At 33.2% G+C, this 18,577-nt stretch overlaps 1 protein-coding gene across 19 annotated transcripts in view; it reads right to left on the bottom strand.

The window, feature by feature from the left end:
• The window catches only part of BIRC6 (baculoviral IAP repeat containing 6), a 286,722-nt gene that overhangs the window by 117,624 nt on the left and 150,521 nt on the right, over nucleotides 1–18,577 (bottom strand). For all 19 annotated transcript variants that reach the window (XR_008915486.1, XR_458692.3, XM_007476045.3 and 16 more), the window contains 7 exons: nucleotides 17,567–17,846; nucleotides 17,108–17,364; nucleotides 16,712–16,820; nucleotides 11,360–11,581; nucleotides 8,987–9,767; nucleotides 5,116–5,259; nucleotides 4,111–4,240 (listed from right to left, as the gene is read on the bottom strand). Coding sequence is in view for 17 of the 19 variants with exons in the window: in XM_007476045.3 (XP_007476107.1) it covers nucleotides 4,111–4,240; nucleotides 5,116–5,259; nucleotides 8,987–9,767; nucleotides 11,360–11,581; nucleotides 16,712–16,820; nucleotides 17,108–17,364; nucleotides 17,567–17,846 (1,923 nt within the window). In the remaining 2 variants the exon portion in view is untranslated. The remainder of the gene's footprint in view (nucleotides 1–4,110; nucleotides 4,241–5,115; nucleotides 5,260–8,986; nucleotides 9,768–11,359; nucleotides 11,582–16,711; nucleotides 16,821–17,107; nucleotides 17,365–17,566; nucleotides 17,847–18,577) is intronic.

The raw sequence follows: 18,577 nt of genomic DNA, 5'->3' as shown, positions 1-18,577 counted from the left end.
GAGAAAAAGGGGGAAAGGGTAGGAGGAAGAATTTAGAATTGAAAAAAAAAATTAATTAAAAAAAGTCATAGTTATCCAAAAAGTTAAAGTGCTGGCTTGTAAAAATATAAGAATTCAAGAATTGAGTGTTTTTGTACAAAGTATTTTCTGCAAGAAGATGGTATTTAAACTAGACCTCTTAAGATCTCTTCAAAATTCAAATATCCTATGGCAATTCTATGATGGTGATAAACCTAGAAAAATCTGGAAGCATAAAAAGAAATAGAACATAAATCAATATAGCCGGCTGTGACTTGGATGCTGAAACAATAAGATTCAGTCTAAATGAAGTTATATTTTGGTAGGAAAAACAAGCTAAAAGAGCACTAGGCAAGTGACAAGCAAAGGCTACATTGCCATGGGACCTTAAATTTTGTTTAAATTTTTTGCAGATTCCAATAGTTCTAAAGATGAACATATCTATCTTTAAATAACAAAAGATAAAAAAAGATTTGAAGCCAGAGAGGATTCATTTTCAATGGAATTTATTTATTTATGAGAAGGTACTGGATAAATCATCTAGTCAACTTTATACCTGGTGGTATAGAGGGAAAAAATATTAGTTTTAGAGGTCAATGGCCCATAAACTTTTCTATTTGTTAATATGTGATCCTAAACAAATCATATAATGGCAGTAGTTTCTCAAGTGTAAAATGAAAACCAGATAATCTCTAACTTTTCTTTCAGGTGATTCATATAACGTATGATTTAAAATGCCCAAAACAAATTGAGAAGGAAATCTAAATGTACATAAAAACTGTTGGTTTTAAAGATATTCAGAATATAATTTGATTTACACCAGTGGTTTGATTTTTTAAGGAAATCAAAGACAGAAGCAAATGTTCAATATATATAACAAAATATTTAAGGCAGAATTTTTTTTTATGATAGCCAAGACCAGGAAACAAAATGTATATACACTGATTAAGAGAATGAATGGAAATGTTATATAAAAATGTGACAATATATTTAATTAATTAGAAAGGATGAATAATTTAGAGAAAAGGTAAGATTTACACAAAGTGATAGAAAACCAAAATAAGAAGAACCAAGAGATAGTTTCTTTTTTTGCAAGGAATAAAACAATGGAAATGAAAATGAAATTAACAGAAAAACAAACAAGAAAAATTCTGGAGACAAGGAAACATAACTCATTTTTCATGACTGAAAAGTCAGGGAACTACTAGGACAAAATATATACCGTGTCCAAGAGGATGTATGTATTATTTAGGCTTCTACAACAGAACTTATGTCATAATAGAAAAGGGGATCTGGTTTTGAATCCTACTTCAACTGATTTCAGCTACATGCTCCTTTGGTCAGGTCACAACTTTTGTTGACCCAAGTTTCCTTTTCTATAAAAGTGAAGAGGTTGGAATTATATTATTGATAAAGTTCTAGCCACCTCTAAATCCTAAAGTCCTCTGAAAAAGAATCAATTCTCAACAAGAGCTTAAGCAAAACCACTAATTAAATCATGATTAGAAGACTACTAAAAATCGAAAGGCAAGGGAGAAATGACTCTTAAGAGTTCATCGTATTTCAATTTAAACACAAAATGAAATACAATATTGAAAGGGAAAGGGAGAAATTGGGAAAAGCATAGGAATATAAGATTACACTCTATGGGAATAGACTCCTGGAATTACCCATGTAAACTAATCAAAGGCACTCTCTTCGGTGTCAAATTAAAAACCCAGGAATAAAAATGGGCCCGAAGTTTGTTGATATGAAACAAGAACCCAGAATACTGAGGATGACACATCTCTTGTGGATCTAGAAGTCAATCTAAAAATTGTAGATGATAATCTAATAATTTTTTCAACTTAAAAAAAAAAACCCAAGAAACTCTGTCAGATTAACTCAAAATAGTAATATCCAGAATGCAGATCTGAAGACATCTCTAAACACTTTCAAGTTCAAAGGCAAAACTGACCATAACAGACTATCCAGTTTCTTCAGAAATCAACAGGTCAAGCAGAAACCTTGGTCAACAAATATACTTTTGATAAACATCTATTTTCCTTTGCCTAACCTTCAATGACCTAAACTGGAAATCCAATTATGAGCAAAATAAATGAGCCCCACCGCCCCCCCCAAAAAAGAGAAGGCCTGAGGTAGATGCTAGAAGTTGATCTTTACTATTTGCATCAGGTCCCTTAGTACAATGTCCTGGTTTGCTGCAGAAGGAAGAACAGCTGGGATTAGATCCTAGGTCCTCTTATTCTACAAGCAGCACTTTTTCCTACTGTACTACTCTCTCAATATTTAGTTAGAAGAGGGGTTTCAATACTCTGAGGGTATAATATGGTCATCTCATTTTCACTAAATAGTATTTCACAGATTGTTTTCATGGTTTTAAAACTATGATTTCCATGACAATTCTATTCCTTTCTATTAAAAAGGTAAAGCTTTGTGATTTATACTAAGTAATAAGAGATGGTGAGAAAAAGTATTACAATACTAATTCATAACTGTTTTAATATATATTAATTTTTATTTTCCCATCATAAATGACCTGTAAATAATTAGGTTATTGATTTTTTTACTTTTTTGTTCATATTTGTGACTATACCTTGAATCAGCAACTTTCCTACAACTTAAAGTATTAGGCAGTTGGTTGGAATATTGAAAGGATCAAAAGTCACTGCAATTTGGGTAATTGTGGTTTATTTTTTCCATGCAACACTTGCTATGTTTCATAATCCATAAAAATTGTTTTGAAGAATTTCATAACCAATGCAAAAACCTAATCAAGTGATTTATTAAAATTTAGCTAGGATGACTTTTTGGAATCAAATTACTTTTTTTTTCTTCTCTAATGATAATGGTTTCTAGTATTTTTTGGAATAACTAAACATAGGCAGAAGTTAACCTCTTATACAATCACATAACATTCTAATGCCACCTTTCTACATGATTTATTCATGTGGATTTACAAAAATTTTTTCCATATTCACTCCAACGTTTAAAACTTTCTGAAACAAAGTAATGTACTACATTTATTTTCTCATGCCATCACCACTACCTTGGGCAAATAACCATTAGTGTTTCCCTCTAATCTCTTTTCAGAACAGGGAGATTATAAGGAAGATTTGAAATTTGTGCTCATGTATATATTACAGGCAATAGTAGTAGTAGTGCAATGAATGAATAGAGTGCTAAGTGGGTCTGAAATCAAGAAGAACTGAGAGTAAATACAATCTCAGATACTTACTAGCTCTGCAACCTTCGGAAAAACAGTTAATCTCTGTTTGCCTCATTTTCCTAAACTTTAAAATGTAAATAATAATATTAGTAATTCCACCTACCTTGTGGAATTATTATGAGTATCACAGGTAAAATAATTTGTGTTTATTAAAAAAGATCTGGGCCTCACGAGGCACCATATAAATGCTCATTACTTTCTATTCCATTCCCCTTCATAGGGGTAAATTAGAAATAGCTCCAAGATCATTCTGTAGTAAAACTCTTATCACTGTGTAGGAAGATAGGAAGTACCTACTTTGAAACTTTTTGAGTATTTAGAGAATTTCTAGGTGGCAGTGAGAGCTAAACTAATATGACAAGAGTTATATGTATGTACAGTATTTTATGGAAGTTAAACCAAGTTGTTCCAGACTCTGAAGATAACTCTTATGAAATAATCCCTGGAATCACTAGAAATAATAATTTTTTAAAATGGAAATTTTAATATATTCAGAAGCTAATGCATATGATGTAATCAGTACTTAAATATATTTTACATGGTTACATTTTTACTATAATTTCAAAGAAAAAATGGATGGCACCTCAAAGCCAATTTAGTCCAACTAGTTTTTTGAGTAAAATTTCTCAAATTTCTCCTTCCAGTTATGGTTAAAGTAATATAAATTTAAAAACCCATATATAGTATAGGACATATTGATGAATATAAATAAGTAAAAAAACAGGCATTTATTTAGTATCAATACAGTGTGCTATTCTAGAAACTAGAGGTAAAAACAAAAATGAAAGTCCCTGACTAAAACTTCTCTCCTGAAAACAAACAGAAAGGAAATTTAAACAAAAATCAAACCAAGATAGACCAACCTGATACTCTATCCAGAACTTCTGCTAAGGTTGTAGAAATAGGCAGATGAAGTGTACGGAATTTGTGCCCTGCTCCATACATTGGATGTTGTATCACATGACTAGTAGCATTTATTCGTCCTTTGTACAGCTGAAAATTAAATGAAGACAAGAGTGAGCTTACATTCTGTTTTGCAGGGAGAATTTCTCAGCCCTTGCTAAAGTACAAAATTTATTTCAAAATACTTATATTCACTAAGCAAAATTCACATTATAATATAAATGATGTTTTATTAGATTGATAAATGATTCTCTATTTCCAATTACTTGGGATATTTTTATTTCCCTGTACTCTTAAGGTGATTACAAAAATCAAAATTTCAAAAAGAAAATTATCACTAGGATTCAAATTTAAGAGTACCTCAAAGGACTAATTCACATTGACTGAAGCAGTGTGTTTTTAAAAATGCTTTTACAGCAAAGAAAATAAGAGATTATTTCAAAGTAAAATCTTTGTAGTAGCTGATATTACTGATCTTTTTAGTGTCAAAACTACACAAAGCACATGTACTTTAAAACTATAAAGCACATGTACTTTAATGTGTTGTGAACAAGAAAGATTTTAAAGAGAAAAATTCACATAATATTACAGCAGAAAAGTATGGAAAATAAGAAAATAATTTAAAAGATCAAGATATATAATAGCAAAACTCCTTACTCAGCATACATAGGAAAAGTACCTTACTAGTCATGAGGACTGAAAGAATAGGATACAATAGATTTGGGGTAAAATAGGTAGTGCTTTTTGGAGAATTTTGATGGAAGGACTGTAAAATAATCAAAAAGTGGATTCTATACATGAAGTCCATTCTATTTTTTTTCAGTAGCAGATTGAGATTTTTCAGTAGCAGATTGAAATGATACTGAATAGTGCAGACACTATTCATAGCTTTAAATAAATAAAAACTTTTGATATAGTTAAGCCACAATACTGGAGATGATTCGAAAAAACAAAAATATACTCACTGGGCATGGTGACTGAAGAAACATTGTCACTTTTTCATCCTCTAGCATCAACTGCAAAAAGAGGCGTCGTATAAACCCCGAAATGTTTCCAGATGTAGGAAGGTTCCCTCTTTGAGGGGATGATTGGAAAAGTTCACAAAGAACCTAGAATAGCAAAACATTTATAACTGCTAAATTTAAAATGTTTTAACTCTAGATTTTTATTAAGTTATAATTAAAACCTTTTTAATTAGCAATCTAATCTAATAATAAAACTTGGCAATCATTAAATGGAGACAGACTAAGGGAGGATATATGAAGGAATGGAAAGGGTTCTAGGCTCAGTCTTGGGTGTGATCCTACCAGGGAGATCTTGAATAAGTCACTTAACTTCCTTGGGAATCAGTGCCTAAACCAATTTTCCTTCTTTTTACCTTCTACTCCAAGACTATGATCCAATGATAACAATCATACAATAGTTACAACCAAAAAATTAAATCATCTAATGCCAAGCAAATAATCTTATTCAAACAATATGAAAATGATGACCCTTTTACAACAACATTTTCCAAGCTCTGAGTGACCAACTCCTCTGTTGTAAGTTTAATTTAATTAAACAAAGTTCTCATATCAAAAATGATTTTTGCCAGTTTTTAAATTCTAGAAAAAGTGGGCATTTTTTTTAAAGGAAGGAGATATGGTAAGACAAGAAGTGATAATATACTTTTAAAGATTAATCTCATTTTATGTCAATATCACAAGCTATTGGCTCCACAATTATTAAATTTTTGTAATGTGGGCTCACTTCAAATGCTTATACATCCTGTGATGAGAGTGCTTAATAAATTTTAATGACAATTTCAAAATATAACAACGCAGTATATATCTAAAACCATAAGCAAACATCATCTGCAATGCCTTCCCAATAAGATCAGGAGTGAAACAAGGATGTCCATTATCATCTCTATTATTTAACATTGTACTAGAAACACTAGCAGTAGCAATTAGAGAAGAAAAAGAAATTGAAGGTTATTAAAATAGGCAATGAGGAGACCAAGCTATGACTCTGCAAATGATATGATGGCCTACTAAATCCTAGAGAATCAACCAAAAAGCTAGTCGAAGTAATCAACAACTTTAGCAAAGTTGCAGGATACAATATAAACCTACATGAGTCATCAGCATTTCTCTCTGTCTGTCTGTCTGTCTGTGTCTCTCTCTCTCTCTCTCTCTCTCTCTCTCTCTCTCTCTCTCTCTCTCTCTCTCTCTATATATATATATATATATATATATATATATATATATATACACACATATATTTTTATATATGTATATATATATATATATTTCCAACACATCTCAGCAGCAAGAAATAGAAAAGAGAAATTCCATTTAAACCTACCCTAGACAATATAAAATACTTAGGAATCTATCTGCCAAGACAAACACAGGAACTATATGAAAACAACTACAAAACACTCTACACACAATTAAAACTAGATCTAAACAATTGGAAAAACATTGCTTGCTCATAGGTAGGACGAGAAAATATAATAAAAATGACAATCCTACCCAAATTAATTTACTTATTTAGTGCCATATCCACTGAACTACCAAATTTTTTTTTTTACTGAATTAGAAAAAAACATAACACAGTTCATTTGGAAAAACAAAAGATCAAGGATATCCAGGGAAATCATGAAAAAAAAAATGAGTAGGAAGGTGGCCTTGCAGTCCTAGATCTCATACTATACTATAAAACAGTGGTCATCAAAACAATTTGGTACTGGCAAAGAGACAGAAGGGAGGATCAATGGAATAGACTTGGGGTAAGTGACCTCAGCAAGACTGTCTATGATAAGCCCAAAGATCCCAGCTTTTGGGACCAAAATCTACTATTTGATAAAAACTGCTGGGAAAATTGGAAGATAGTATGGGAGAGATTAAGTTTGGATCAACATCTCACACTCTACACCAAGATAATCTCAGAACGGGTGAATGACATGAATATAAAGAAGGAAACTATAAGTAAATTAGGTGAACACAGAATAGTATACATGTCAGATCTTTGGGAAAGGAAAGATTTTAAGACCAAGCAAGTTAGAAAAAAAACCACAAAATGTAAAATAATTTTGATTACATTAAATTAAATGGTTTTTGTACAAACAAAACCAATGCAACCAAAATTGGAAGGGAAGCGACAAACTGGGAAAAAATCTTCATAACAAAAACCTCTAACAAAGGTCTAATTACTCATTTATAAAGAGTTAAATCAATTGGACAAAAAAATCAAGCCATCCCCCAATTGATAAATGGGCAAGTGACATGAACAGGCAGTTCTCAGCCAAAGAAATCAAATGAGCACATGAACAAGTGTTCTACATCTATTATAAAGATGCAAATCAAAACAACTCTGAGGTATCACCTCACACCTAGCAGCTTGGCTAACATGACAGAAAGTAATGAATGCTGGAGGGGATGTGGCAAAGTTGGGACATTAATGCACTGCTGGTGGAGTTGTGAATTGATACAACCATTCTGGAGGGCAATCTGGAACTATGCCTAAGGGGCGTTAAAAGACTGTCTGCCCTTTGATCCAGCCATAGCACTGCTGGGTTTATACCCCAAAGAGATAATAAGGAAAAAGGCCTGTACAAGAATATTCATAGCTGCACTCTTATTGGTGACAAAAAAATTGGAAAATGAGGGGACGCCTTTCAATTGGGAAATAGCTGAACAAATTGTGGTATATGTTGGTGACAGAATACTATTGTGCTCAAAGGAATAATAAACTGGAGGAATTCCATGTGAACTGGAATGACCTCTAGGAATTGATGCAGAGTGAGAGGAGCAGAACCATGAGAACATTATACAGAGACTGATAGACTGTGGTACAATCGAATGCAATGGACTCCTTCATTAGTGGGAATGTAGTAATCCTGAACAAGTCAGAGGGATTTACAAGAAAGAACACTGTCCACATCCAAAGGAAAAAGTGTGGGAGCAGAAAGACTGAAGAAAAACGACTGCTTGATTACATGGGTCGAGGGGGATGTGATTGGGGATGTAGACTCTAAATGATCATGTTAGTGCAAATATCAACAACAAGGAAATAGGTTCTGATCAAGGACACATGTAAAAACCAGTGGAATTGTGTGTTGGCTACAGGAAGGAGTGGGGAAGGGGAGGGAGGTAAAGAATATGATTCTTGTAACCAAGGAATAATGTTCTAAATTGACTAAATAAAATTCCCATAAATAAAGTTTATATAATCAAAATTTTTCATTTAAAAAATGAAACAACACTCAGTAATGGATATAGACAAGTAAGATCAAATAGAGTAATAATCTGTTTTTTTTTTAACCTTAGTTCCAAGTCTATCTACTTCACTTTTCACCTTTCACTTAGATTGATTTAGCCTGCTGTCTCAATCCACTCCCCTTTCTATTTTACTCTCACACTGAAGGGCAGATTAGTCTATGCCATTTCTCTGATTTAAAAGTTCCAAAAGCTCCCTATTCACTTTAGGATCAAATACAAGCTTTTCTACATATGTGGTTTCAAAATCTTTTCCCAAGTTCATTATAGATTATTACCCTTCACTTTTAGCAATGTTCCAAGCACACTGGCATACTAGTACCTTCTCATGAATATCTATTTTTCTGTCTTCTATTTTTCTGTGCTCATGTGTACAGTTTCAACATGTCAGAATTGCATCCTTTTCTCTGTTCTGCCTCTCACAATCCTTACCTTTTTCAAAATACATCCCCTCACCAACAGTGTCATCAATAAGAAATTCTAGATTTACCCTAAGTGCTGAGCTTTTTCCCCTAAACTGCACCAAGGACAAATGAAATTAGTTGGTATTTACTTACATTTATTCTTTTCTTACCTGAGCCATCAATCTCTGATTATTAGGGTGACAAGAAATGCACTGTAAGAAGAATGCCACTGTGGCATTCTCAATTGCAGTTCTTTGCTGGGTAGTTAATCCTGTTCCAGAAGCTGAGGAGAGCAAAGCAGACCTTGCACTAGTTTGTGGCACCCCTGAACTGTGTCCTCCTGAAGTTGCACCAGAATGGCACAGTAAGAACAAAAGGGCTGTCCATAAAGGATTGACTTCAGATCCACCAAGCCAATCTTTCATAATGTGACTACTGCCAACTTCTGTTAAGAACCTGAGAACAGGAGCAACAAGGTCTGCTGTGATAGGCATCTTATTAAAGTGCTGTGGAACATGGTGTCTCCTGAGTTTGTCCTGGGTAATATCCACTGATGGAGAAGTGCAATCAGAGCTAGAAATATGGTTTAAACAAAAACTAGCCAGGCTTCTTACAAGAAGTGAAGGTAATCCTGAGTCCAATAACTGTTTGATAGCTTCTGGAGATTGAGAGGATGCAGCAAGTGTTGCCAAGTGAGACTCAGTTAGTGCAAGAGGTGCTTGAGCATTTTTTGAGTCATCTGTTAAAGAAGAACTGAGGTCCTGTTTTTTACTATCATCAGTCATGGACAATCTATGGTGACACTGCAATGGAGGAGGTGTAATTCCCATCCAAGCCATAAGCAAAGAAAAATAATTTGGGTGTATATGACACATTGAGCAAAGAAGACTGTCAACAGCTTTCTTCAAAACCATGTTGCAAGGAAGAGACATAGACCAATTAAAAAGTGACCTGGAAAAGTCAAACAAAATAGTAAATAAATGTTCATTTCTATTTTTTAAAATCAGTTGAATTCTGAAACAGTTTACTAGAAGTTTTTTAAAAATGCAGTTTACTCAAAGGAAATTGACAACATGATATGGTTTACTTAAACCATATACAATGCTTTCAGAAAGAAAAAAAAGAGGTTAAGAGTCATACTTTCCCTCCTAATCCAAATTTATGTATCTAGTTGGTGGGTAATCATTTAATATCTAGAATACATCTACTAAATCTCTATAATGAAATGATAAAATATAAAAACAAAAAAGACATTTTCATGAAAAGCTAAAATGTAAAATGAATGCTCTTTAATATTGGAATTTAGGAAACAGTAAATAATTCTATTCAGTCATCTTCCAAACCAATATGTCCATACCGGTTCAAAATTTGTGGTATAAATGTTGGTGCAATTAAAAGCAAGGTGACAGAACAGAAGAATTTAGCTTTTACTAAGCCTCAGAAAGAGTATATAAATATTATGAGCTACATAAATAGTTCAATTATCACACAACGAAAGAAAACTACACGGGGTAATAAGAGGTAAAGTGTAGACCAACATTTAAATGATGCAAAACCTTTGCAGCATTTAGTTTTACACTGATCAAAAGTGTCCCTTGGCTATATTTGAAGTATCACAACACCAACTCTCATTAAAAAGGTGAGAAAATTTGATTTATCTTTTTTTATAACAAAAGAAATCTACTTTAGATATGAATTTTGTAGTGTTCTACAAGAAGTTATTTTGATTTTTAATAAACTGAAATAATAAATAACAGCTGGTGTCAACTATTGTACTAGTGGGGGATCAGGAAAGTTTGACAGGTAATTGAGAGGGAGAGAACAGATACAGAGAAACACCACTTCCCTCACAAGCAGAGTTGTCCCAGAGAAGTGAAGTTACTCAGTGTTCAGAGCTGAAGGGTAAGAGGAAATCCCCTTCAATCTCTGGTTTCTGTTCTCTTCTCTGGATGATTGTTATCTGTGATCCCCTTAGTACATGAAGAAGAGATGTCTAGTCTGTGGTAAGTTGTAAGATTTATTTATTAGTTGATAAGTCTGGAATGGTAGGTTAGGGAAGATGGAAATAGGAAGTCCCTATTCTATTTTCCACCTAAGTTCAGGGGTTGAGACTCAGGTCTGGGGACCTAAGTCCCAGAAGACCTTAGGATCTTTGTACAGATAGGTTGGTGAAATTTTCTGTGATAGAGATACAGCTTTGAAGGAAAGTCTTCAGGGTGGAGAGTCTCTTGTCTTCTCCAAAGGGAAAAAGTTTTATCCACCACTTATAAGGAAAGATGGCTAATCTGGGTCTCTTGAGATCAACGAGGGATTGTAGCAGGATAAGCTCAGTGAGATTACTCCTTCCCCTCTCAGTTCAGAAGGGACTATTAACTTTAAAACAAGATTAAAGATATGGGAAACTAATCAAAGACACTAATATGCTTTTGGATATTATTGATGATAGCCATTATATTTGATAACAATATTCTTACAAGTAGAATTGATCATATATAGACATTTATAATTATGAAAACAAACAAAAGTCTATATAGTGTACTTACTCAAAGAGTTCTCTGTTTAGCAGTGCTGGTAAGTCATATTCCACAAGCAATTCATAGCTATGCCATAAAATTGCTGCCACACAGTGCAAATGAGAGGGAGATGGCATTAAAAGCCCATACTCTCTTGTTGATGTGCTTGGACAGACATAGCTCATCCTTCCACTTCTTTTCATAGCAGCTACTCTTGCAGAATCACTGACCCACTTCAACAATGCCTGAATTCTTTAAGGAAGAAACACAAAGTACTATTAAGACTGTAAGCACCATAAGAAAAGGAATCTTGCCTCACTTACATTTTATATTCCTTCCATACTATGAGATGGAAAAACTATTTAAAATGTATATGCATGTGCACTAGCAGACATATGGAATTACATAAGTAATTATGTAGGGCAGACAGTTTTATTGATTTTATTTCCAAAATGTTGTGTGAGACATTTAAAAGATGATTAAAAAAATATGAAATGATCATTCTTTAAGGAAATTAAAAGGCAATATCTGTGGGCATTAAGTGCAAAAATTATATTTAAAATGAAATTGGCTTCAATAACTATGGTCTTGGGATAAAAAACATATTCCACTCAATTACTAGCTAAAAACCAAAATATCGTCTACTTTAACAAAAAATCATGACGGTTCAAACTGATGTCCTGTTCTGCTGCCTCTGTGATGAGGCAAACTTAGGCTCTGGACAAGAACCAATTTTGTAAAATTAGAGCTACCCAAAAGTATAACACGTTTGCTTTGAAAAACACGTTTGCTTTGAAAAACATCAGTTAGTTTCCTCTCACTGCAAGTCTTCAAGCAAAGACTAGATGAGCCCTTTGCTGAGTTTTCCAAAGAAGGGGTTCTTATTGACTTTCATTTCTGCAATCTCCTGTTTTTCCAATATAAGCTGGGCGTTCATGAGCAAGTAAATTTTCTTTTACTTTAAAAAAAATTACATGAAGAAACATTTTATGATTCAGATCTCTTCCCATCCTCCAAGGCAGTATATTATCTGATACAGGTTATACTAGTGCTGTCATTCAATACATATTTTCATATTCCTCATATTGATTCAGAAGACACATATCAGACATACAATGAAAACCGAATGAAGGAAATAAAATAGAAGATGACATGCTTTGATTTATAATTAGATTCCAACAATTCTTTTTTTGACCATGGATAGCATTTTTCATCATTACTCCCTTATGGGTATCTTGGAAATTTGCTTTGCTGATAATAGTCTACTCCTTCACAGCTGATTATGCTACAATGTTTCTATTATTGTATGTATTAGTGATGCAAACCTTTTATTGATAAAGAAACAGGCCTCATTTCCACCACAATCCCTACTCCTGACACTTTGTACCCCTGCCCTTTTGCCCCAGGCAATAGAGGGAGGAAGCACTCCCATTGGCTAATTGTCAGAGAGATGGGGAAGTGAAGAATGTCCTCTGGAGCATGGAGAGGGGGTGGGGAAAGGCCTAGCCTGAGTCCCTCTGGCTTTCTAGTAAAGAACTCTGGTAGGGGACTACAGGTGTGTCCACAGAGAGGACTCTATATGTCCTTTTTTGGCAAGAGTACCATAGATTAGACATCAAGGGTATATTTCATATCAGTTCACAGAAGCCTTTCCAAGTTTTTCTGGACTTATCCTGTTTGTTTTTTATTATGGTCCAATAGTATTCCATTACAACCATATGCCACAACTTTCTCAGCCATTTCACAATTAACAGACATTCCCTCAGTTCCCAATTTTTTTTGTCACTTTAAAAATTGCTGATAAAAACATTTTTGTACAAGTAGCTACTTTTCCTTTATCACAGATCTCTTTGAAATACAGTGAAGTGGTAGTGGTGGTGTGGTAGTGGTAATTCCTGAGTCAAAGGGTTAAGCACAATTTTGTGGTCGGTTGGGCATAGTTCCAGATTGTTCTCCAGGATGACTGTATTCATTTGCAACACCATCAATAGTATATTAGTGTTCAAATTTTCTCACATCCCCATCATCATTTAACATGTTCATTTTTTGTCATATTAGCCACTTTGATAGGGGAGAGGTCTCTCAGTTATTTTAATTTGCATTTCTCTAAGCAATAGTGATTTTCAGCATTTTTGCAGTCTTAATTTCTTCCTCTGAAAGCTGCCTGCCTGTTCATATCCTCTGATCATTTATCAACTGTGTATCCTTTGTATTTTTACAAACTTAATTCACTTCACTATATGTTTGAAATGCTAGGCCTTTGTCAGAGATACCTGTTATGAAAATTTTCCCTCTTTTGTTTTTTCCCTTCTAATCTTGGCTGTATTAGTTTTCTTTCTTCATTATTCATTTAATTTAAAAAATCTTCCCTTATGCATAAATCTAACAGGTAAACTTTTCCATGTTCCCCTAATTTGTTTATGGTTGTCACCCTTTATTTGTAGATCAAGTATCCATTATGATTTTACCTCGTTGTATAAGTGTGAGGTTTTTCTACCATGTTTTTCAGATTTCCAAGTAATTTTTGTTAAATAGTGACTTTCCCCCCCCAAAGCTCAGATCTTTGAGTTGAACAGTAGGTTACTATTGTTTTTAACTACTGTATGTTGATTACCTGACCTATTTGATACACTACTAAGCCAGTACCAGTTTGTTTTGATGATTACTGCTTTGGAAAGTAGCATTGTTAGGATTCCTTTCTTTCTTCCTCCCTTCCTTCATAAATACATAAATAAATGTGTGTGTGTGTGTCTGTTTAAAATTCCCTTTATAGTCCCTTGATATTCATGCCCATCTGTTCTTCAAGATTAATTTTGTTAAATTTTTTTTTAGCTCTATTAAATAATTTTTGAGTAGTTTAATTGGTATGGCACTGAACAGGTATAATGATTTAGGTAGGATGTTCATTTTTATTATATTGGCTCTGCCTATTCAAGAAAAATTAATGATTTTCCCAGTTGTTTAGATCTAACTCTGTGTTCATATAATTGCTGGGTTTGTTTTAGTAACTTTAAGTTTGCCACCACTTATTTTACATTGTTTACAGTTATCTTGAATGGAACTTCCTTTTCTATTTCTTTCCGTTGAATTTTGTTAGTGGTAAAGAGAAATACAGATTATTTATGTGGGTTAATTTTGTATCCTGCAGCTTTCCTAAAGTTGTAAATTATTTCTATCTTTTTCTTGCCTCTGAGTTCTGCCAGTTCCCACAGATGACATGTTGCCTGAGCTTCTATCTTTTTTTTTTTAATCTCAGCAAGACATGTTCCTCCTGTTTTCCTTTGTTATGTGGTGATTTCTCTTCTGTATGAGTGTGTCAGTGATTCATGCAAATGAGGTGTTTTTTTCCTCTCAGCTTCCAGCATGCGACTCCCCATAACTAAGTTAATATTTAAAATGATTGGCACTATATACTTAAAAGAATTGCTCTAAGTACTGTGGTATGTACATCTTGACATAAACCAACAAACCAAGTGACTTGAGTTGGATTGTATTTTCTAAAATAAACTATGTTGAGAAAGTTTATAACATTCCCATGAGAAAGGTAGTTGCAAAGAGAATTGCCAACGATAAAAGGAAAACAGTGGGAGTCTAGAAAAGCTGGATAGTGAGAGAAAAGAACATTTGAAGGCAACACAGAGTCAATGAATGGCTAATACTAATTTGCTATATTTTTTACACCAAATTCCTTCTGGTTCTTTGGATCAATATCTCATAATCCAATCAAATCATCCTTCTTTCTCTAATATCATAATACAATATTACCTCTTATACATAAATACACTTTTCTCTATTCACTCGGATACAATCATAATTTCTTGTTAAGGCTATTGCAAAAAGATCATAATCAGTCTCTCTGGTTCCAGGCTTTCCTCTTAATCTATCCTACAAATGAACAACAAATTCAGGTTCTCAAAGCAAATAACTGACCCTGTCATTTCTCACCTCAAGAAGTCAGATTCAATGGCTCCCTATTGCTTATAGGTTAAAATATAGGATCTCCTTTATTTAGCATGTTACAATACACTTGCAATAAAAGTATTATATATCTTTCCCAAAAGAGATCACATAACTAATCTTTTTCTCCACTTTGTCGAACCCCTTCATTCCTTCTATCCACAGACAAAATTGCACTTTCAATAAGCAGAAAATGATTCTTTAAAGGCTGTTCTGGTTGATGAGTTTCCATATTAAAAAAAAATAAATTCCTTTTTTTAATTCATTTGAATGCATTTTATATTTGAGAAATATTATAGTATAAAAGAAGGTCAGGAAGACCAAAGTACAAGAAGTCCTGTCTCTGAAACACACTTAACACACACATTATACAAAATAATTCTCTAAGACTTTTAGAGTTAGGGGAAAGTTATTCATCTGGATTGGTAACGGAAATTTGCTGTCAGGGATCCCTCTATTCTATGAAATCATGGATCTAGACTAAACAAAGATAGCAAAATAACATTGAATACTAAATGTTTTCCTTCCTGTTCCCTACTTCAAGTACCAGGAAAAATATAAATACTGTACTGGCAGAGACAATTTTAGTCTTGTCTTTGCATGTCCATTACTCAGCACACAGAAGGCCCTTAATAAATGCTCCTTTCAAATATAATACAAAAAATATTTTAAGAACCTGCAAGAAAAATCTGTTATAGATACTAAATGAAATGTAAAATATAGATAACATGACATTCTACTCTCAAAAGCTTGATTTATAGGAGAGGTACAAATCCAGCAGGCGAAGTGGAGTGAGGGAGATGCAGGGAAAAGAGGAAGAGAAAAAAAAAGATGTAAGTTATAGAGAGACCATGGCATATTTGAGGATATTGTCTGAGTTGGAAAAAGCATCTTCAGTGTACATAGCGGAGAATGTATCATGCATGATACATGTAAGGTTTTCAATGTTAGACAGAAGAGTAGGAAACTAGTGGTGATTAATAATAAGGAAATAGTAACACTAATCTCTCAAATCAGACTAAGTGCTATTAGCAACTAATAATGAAATTAGCCATTAATATTAGACTAGAGGATAAGACGTAATTACATATTTAGTCACAACACACAATGATTATACTGATAACATATATAACATGATTTTGAAAAGGGATATAAGACTTGTCTGAGATTCATCCCCTCCTAAGTCTACAAGTAAAGACAAATTAAAGTAATCAAGTATCCCTATTTATAGTGCATATTTTTGTCAGGAACCACATATAGAAAAGAAAAAAAGCAAAATGTTTTCAGGAAGGGAAAAAGATATGATTAACAACACTTGAATAGTATATGTGAAGTAGGACTTTAATCCATTTCTTCATGACTCTGAAGCCAATCTATAACATTTTCTTTTTCTTATTAAAAAAGTGGAAATTTAAATTATTTTACCTGTCTTTTGTCCCAGGATCTTGAGTGGTTCCAAGCTGGTAAAGAATGTCTATTGTAGAGTCAGAAGATAAACCATTCAGTCTTCCAAACAGTAAAGGGCTATTTAAATCTTAGAATAGAAGATAGAAACAGAAAAATATTGCAATCTCAAAATTGACCCAAAAAAAAAGGAAATTTAGGACAAAAAAATTTATATAAATTTCACTCTGAAATAATGGAATTTTTTTTTTAACTCATGATACTTCGAACTCTCTAAGGAAGAAATTGTAAAAATAAAAGAATTAAGAATATTGATTACACAGAAAGACTTTGAGAAGTAGAAAGAAGATAAATGCTGTACTAGAACTATTACTCTCAACTGCAAGAAAAAATGGATAAAGTAAAATAAAGACTTACCTGTAGGGTCACTGCCTGATGCTGCACAATTTCTTAGGAGGATATCTATTAGCTTTAATCCAATTTTAGTGGACTGTAGGCCTATTTTAACGAGGACAGCTTCAATGTTAGGTGAATGCATACCACAGTATGGTGACATTAGTAAGGCTGCACATGTCTGGAGAAGATTAGCAGTTGGTGCAGCTGCACTTGCCATCATTCCTTCCAGATCACTAATGTGAGTAAGGCAGTGATGTAATAACCGTAACCAACCAATACTGAAATATAAAAAACAAAACTGCTATAATGACAAATATTAAAAATTTATGTCATTTTTTCATTAATACACACATTTTTCTTAAAATATGGAAAAATTAAGAAGAGAGGTTACATTAAAATCCATGTAAATGCAATTCTCTATTATTTTGTAAGTACTTGAAAAATTAGATCAAAAGTCTTACTTTGGAAGGTGAAAAATACCTTGTTTTTGACACCTGATCTTCAGATGGAAGAAAAGGATTGTTGACTGTTGCTGATGAAGTATTTCCAAATGCAGTGAGGCCTAATAATTTAATTTGAGAAAGACCCAAGGTACTGGCATCACGTGGGCGATGCAGTCTAAGACAAACAGCAGAGGCTACTTCTGGCTTTACAAGCTGGATTTTTATGTAGGTGAGACCACTGGTAACCACCGGAGAGGACAGAGGTAACATATTAACCCCATCTGCACTCACTTCAACAGATACTGAAGAAGGGCAAGCTAAAATTAAAGGAAATTATAGGCGAAAGTTATTGAAAAATTTCTATTCTACATCACAACAGAACCTTGTTTTTACATAACGATTCCTACACTTGACATTGTGTGAATGCAAATTTGTTATTTCAATTCATATTTTGCCAGTGATATCCATTATAGTTTGAGATGTCTCAGTTTTCTAATGAAATATAATGAAATATTCTAACTATGTGGCTCAGTGAATTGAGAGCCAAGCCCAGAGACAGCAGGTCCTGAGGTCAAATCTGACCTCAGTCATTTCCTAATTGTGGCAAGTCAACTCCCATTGCCTAACCCATAGCACTCTTTCTGCCTTAGAATCAATACATACTGCTTCTAAGATGGAGGATATGAGTTTAAAAAAAATTCTTATTTCTAAGTCTCCAATAAAAAGTAATGTTCTTTTCTGAGTGAAGTAAACAGCTTTATTTCACTGAAATAGTTTAAAAACAATAAAAAGAAACAATATTTAAATGTTGCTTATTATATATATAAAAATTATATATAAATTATATATTTATGATGATAAATATATAGATCTTACAGACATAACATGTAAGATAATAGCTATCATTTATATAGTACTTTAAGATAAGCAAAACATATTAAATATTATCTCAGTAGATCCTCACAATAACCTTGTGAGGCAAGTTCTATTATTATCCTCATTTTAAAGACGAGGAAACTGAGGCTGAGAGAAGTTAATGAATCTTACA

Source organism: Monodelphis domestica, chromosome 1, assembly GCF_027887165.1.
Source record: "Monodelphis domestica isolate mMonDom1 chromosome 1, mMonDom1.pri, whole genome shotgun sequence".
NCBI lineage: Eukaryota > Metazoa > Chordata > Mammalia > Didelphimorphia > Didelphidae > Monodelphis > Monodelphis domestica.
The sequence above is the reverse complement of the archived record's forward strand: the minus strand, read 5'-3'. Positions and strand labels throughout refer to the sequence as shown.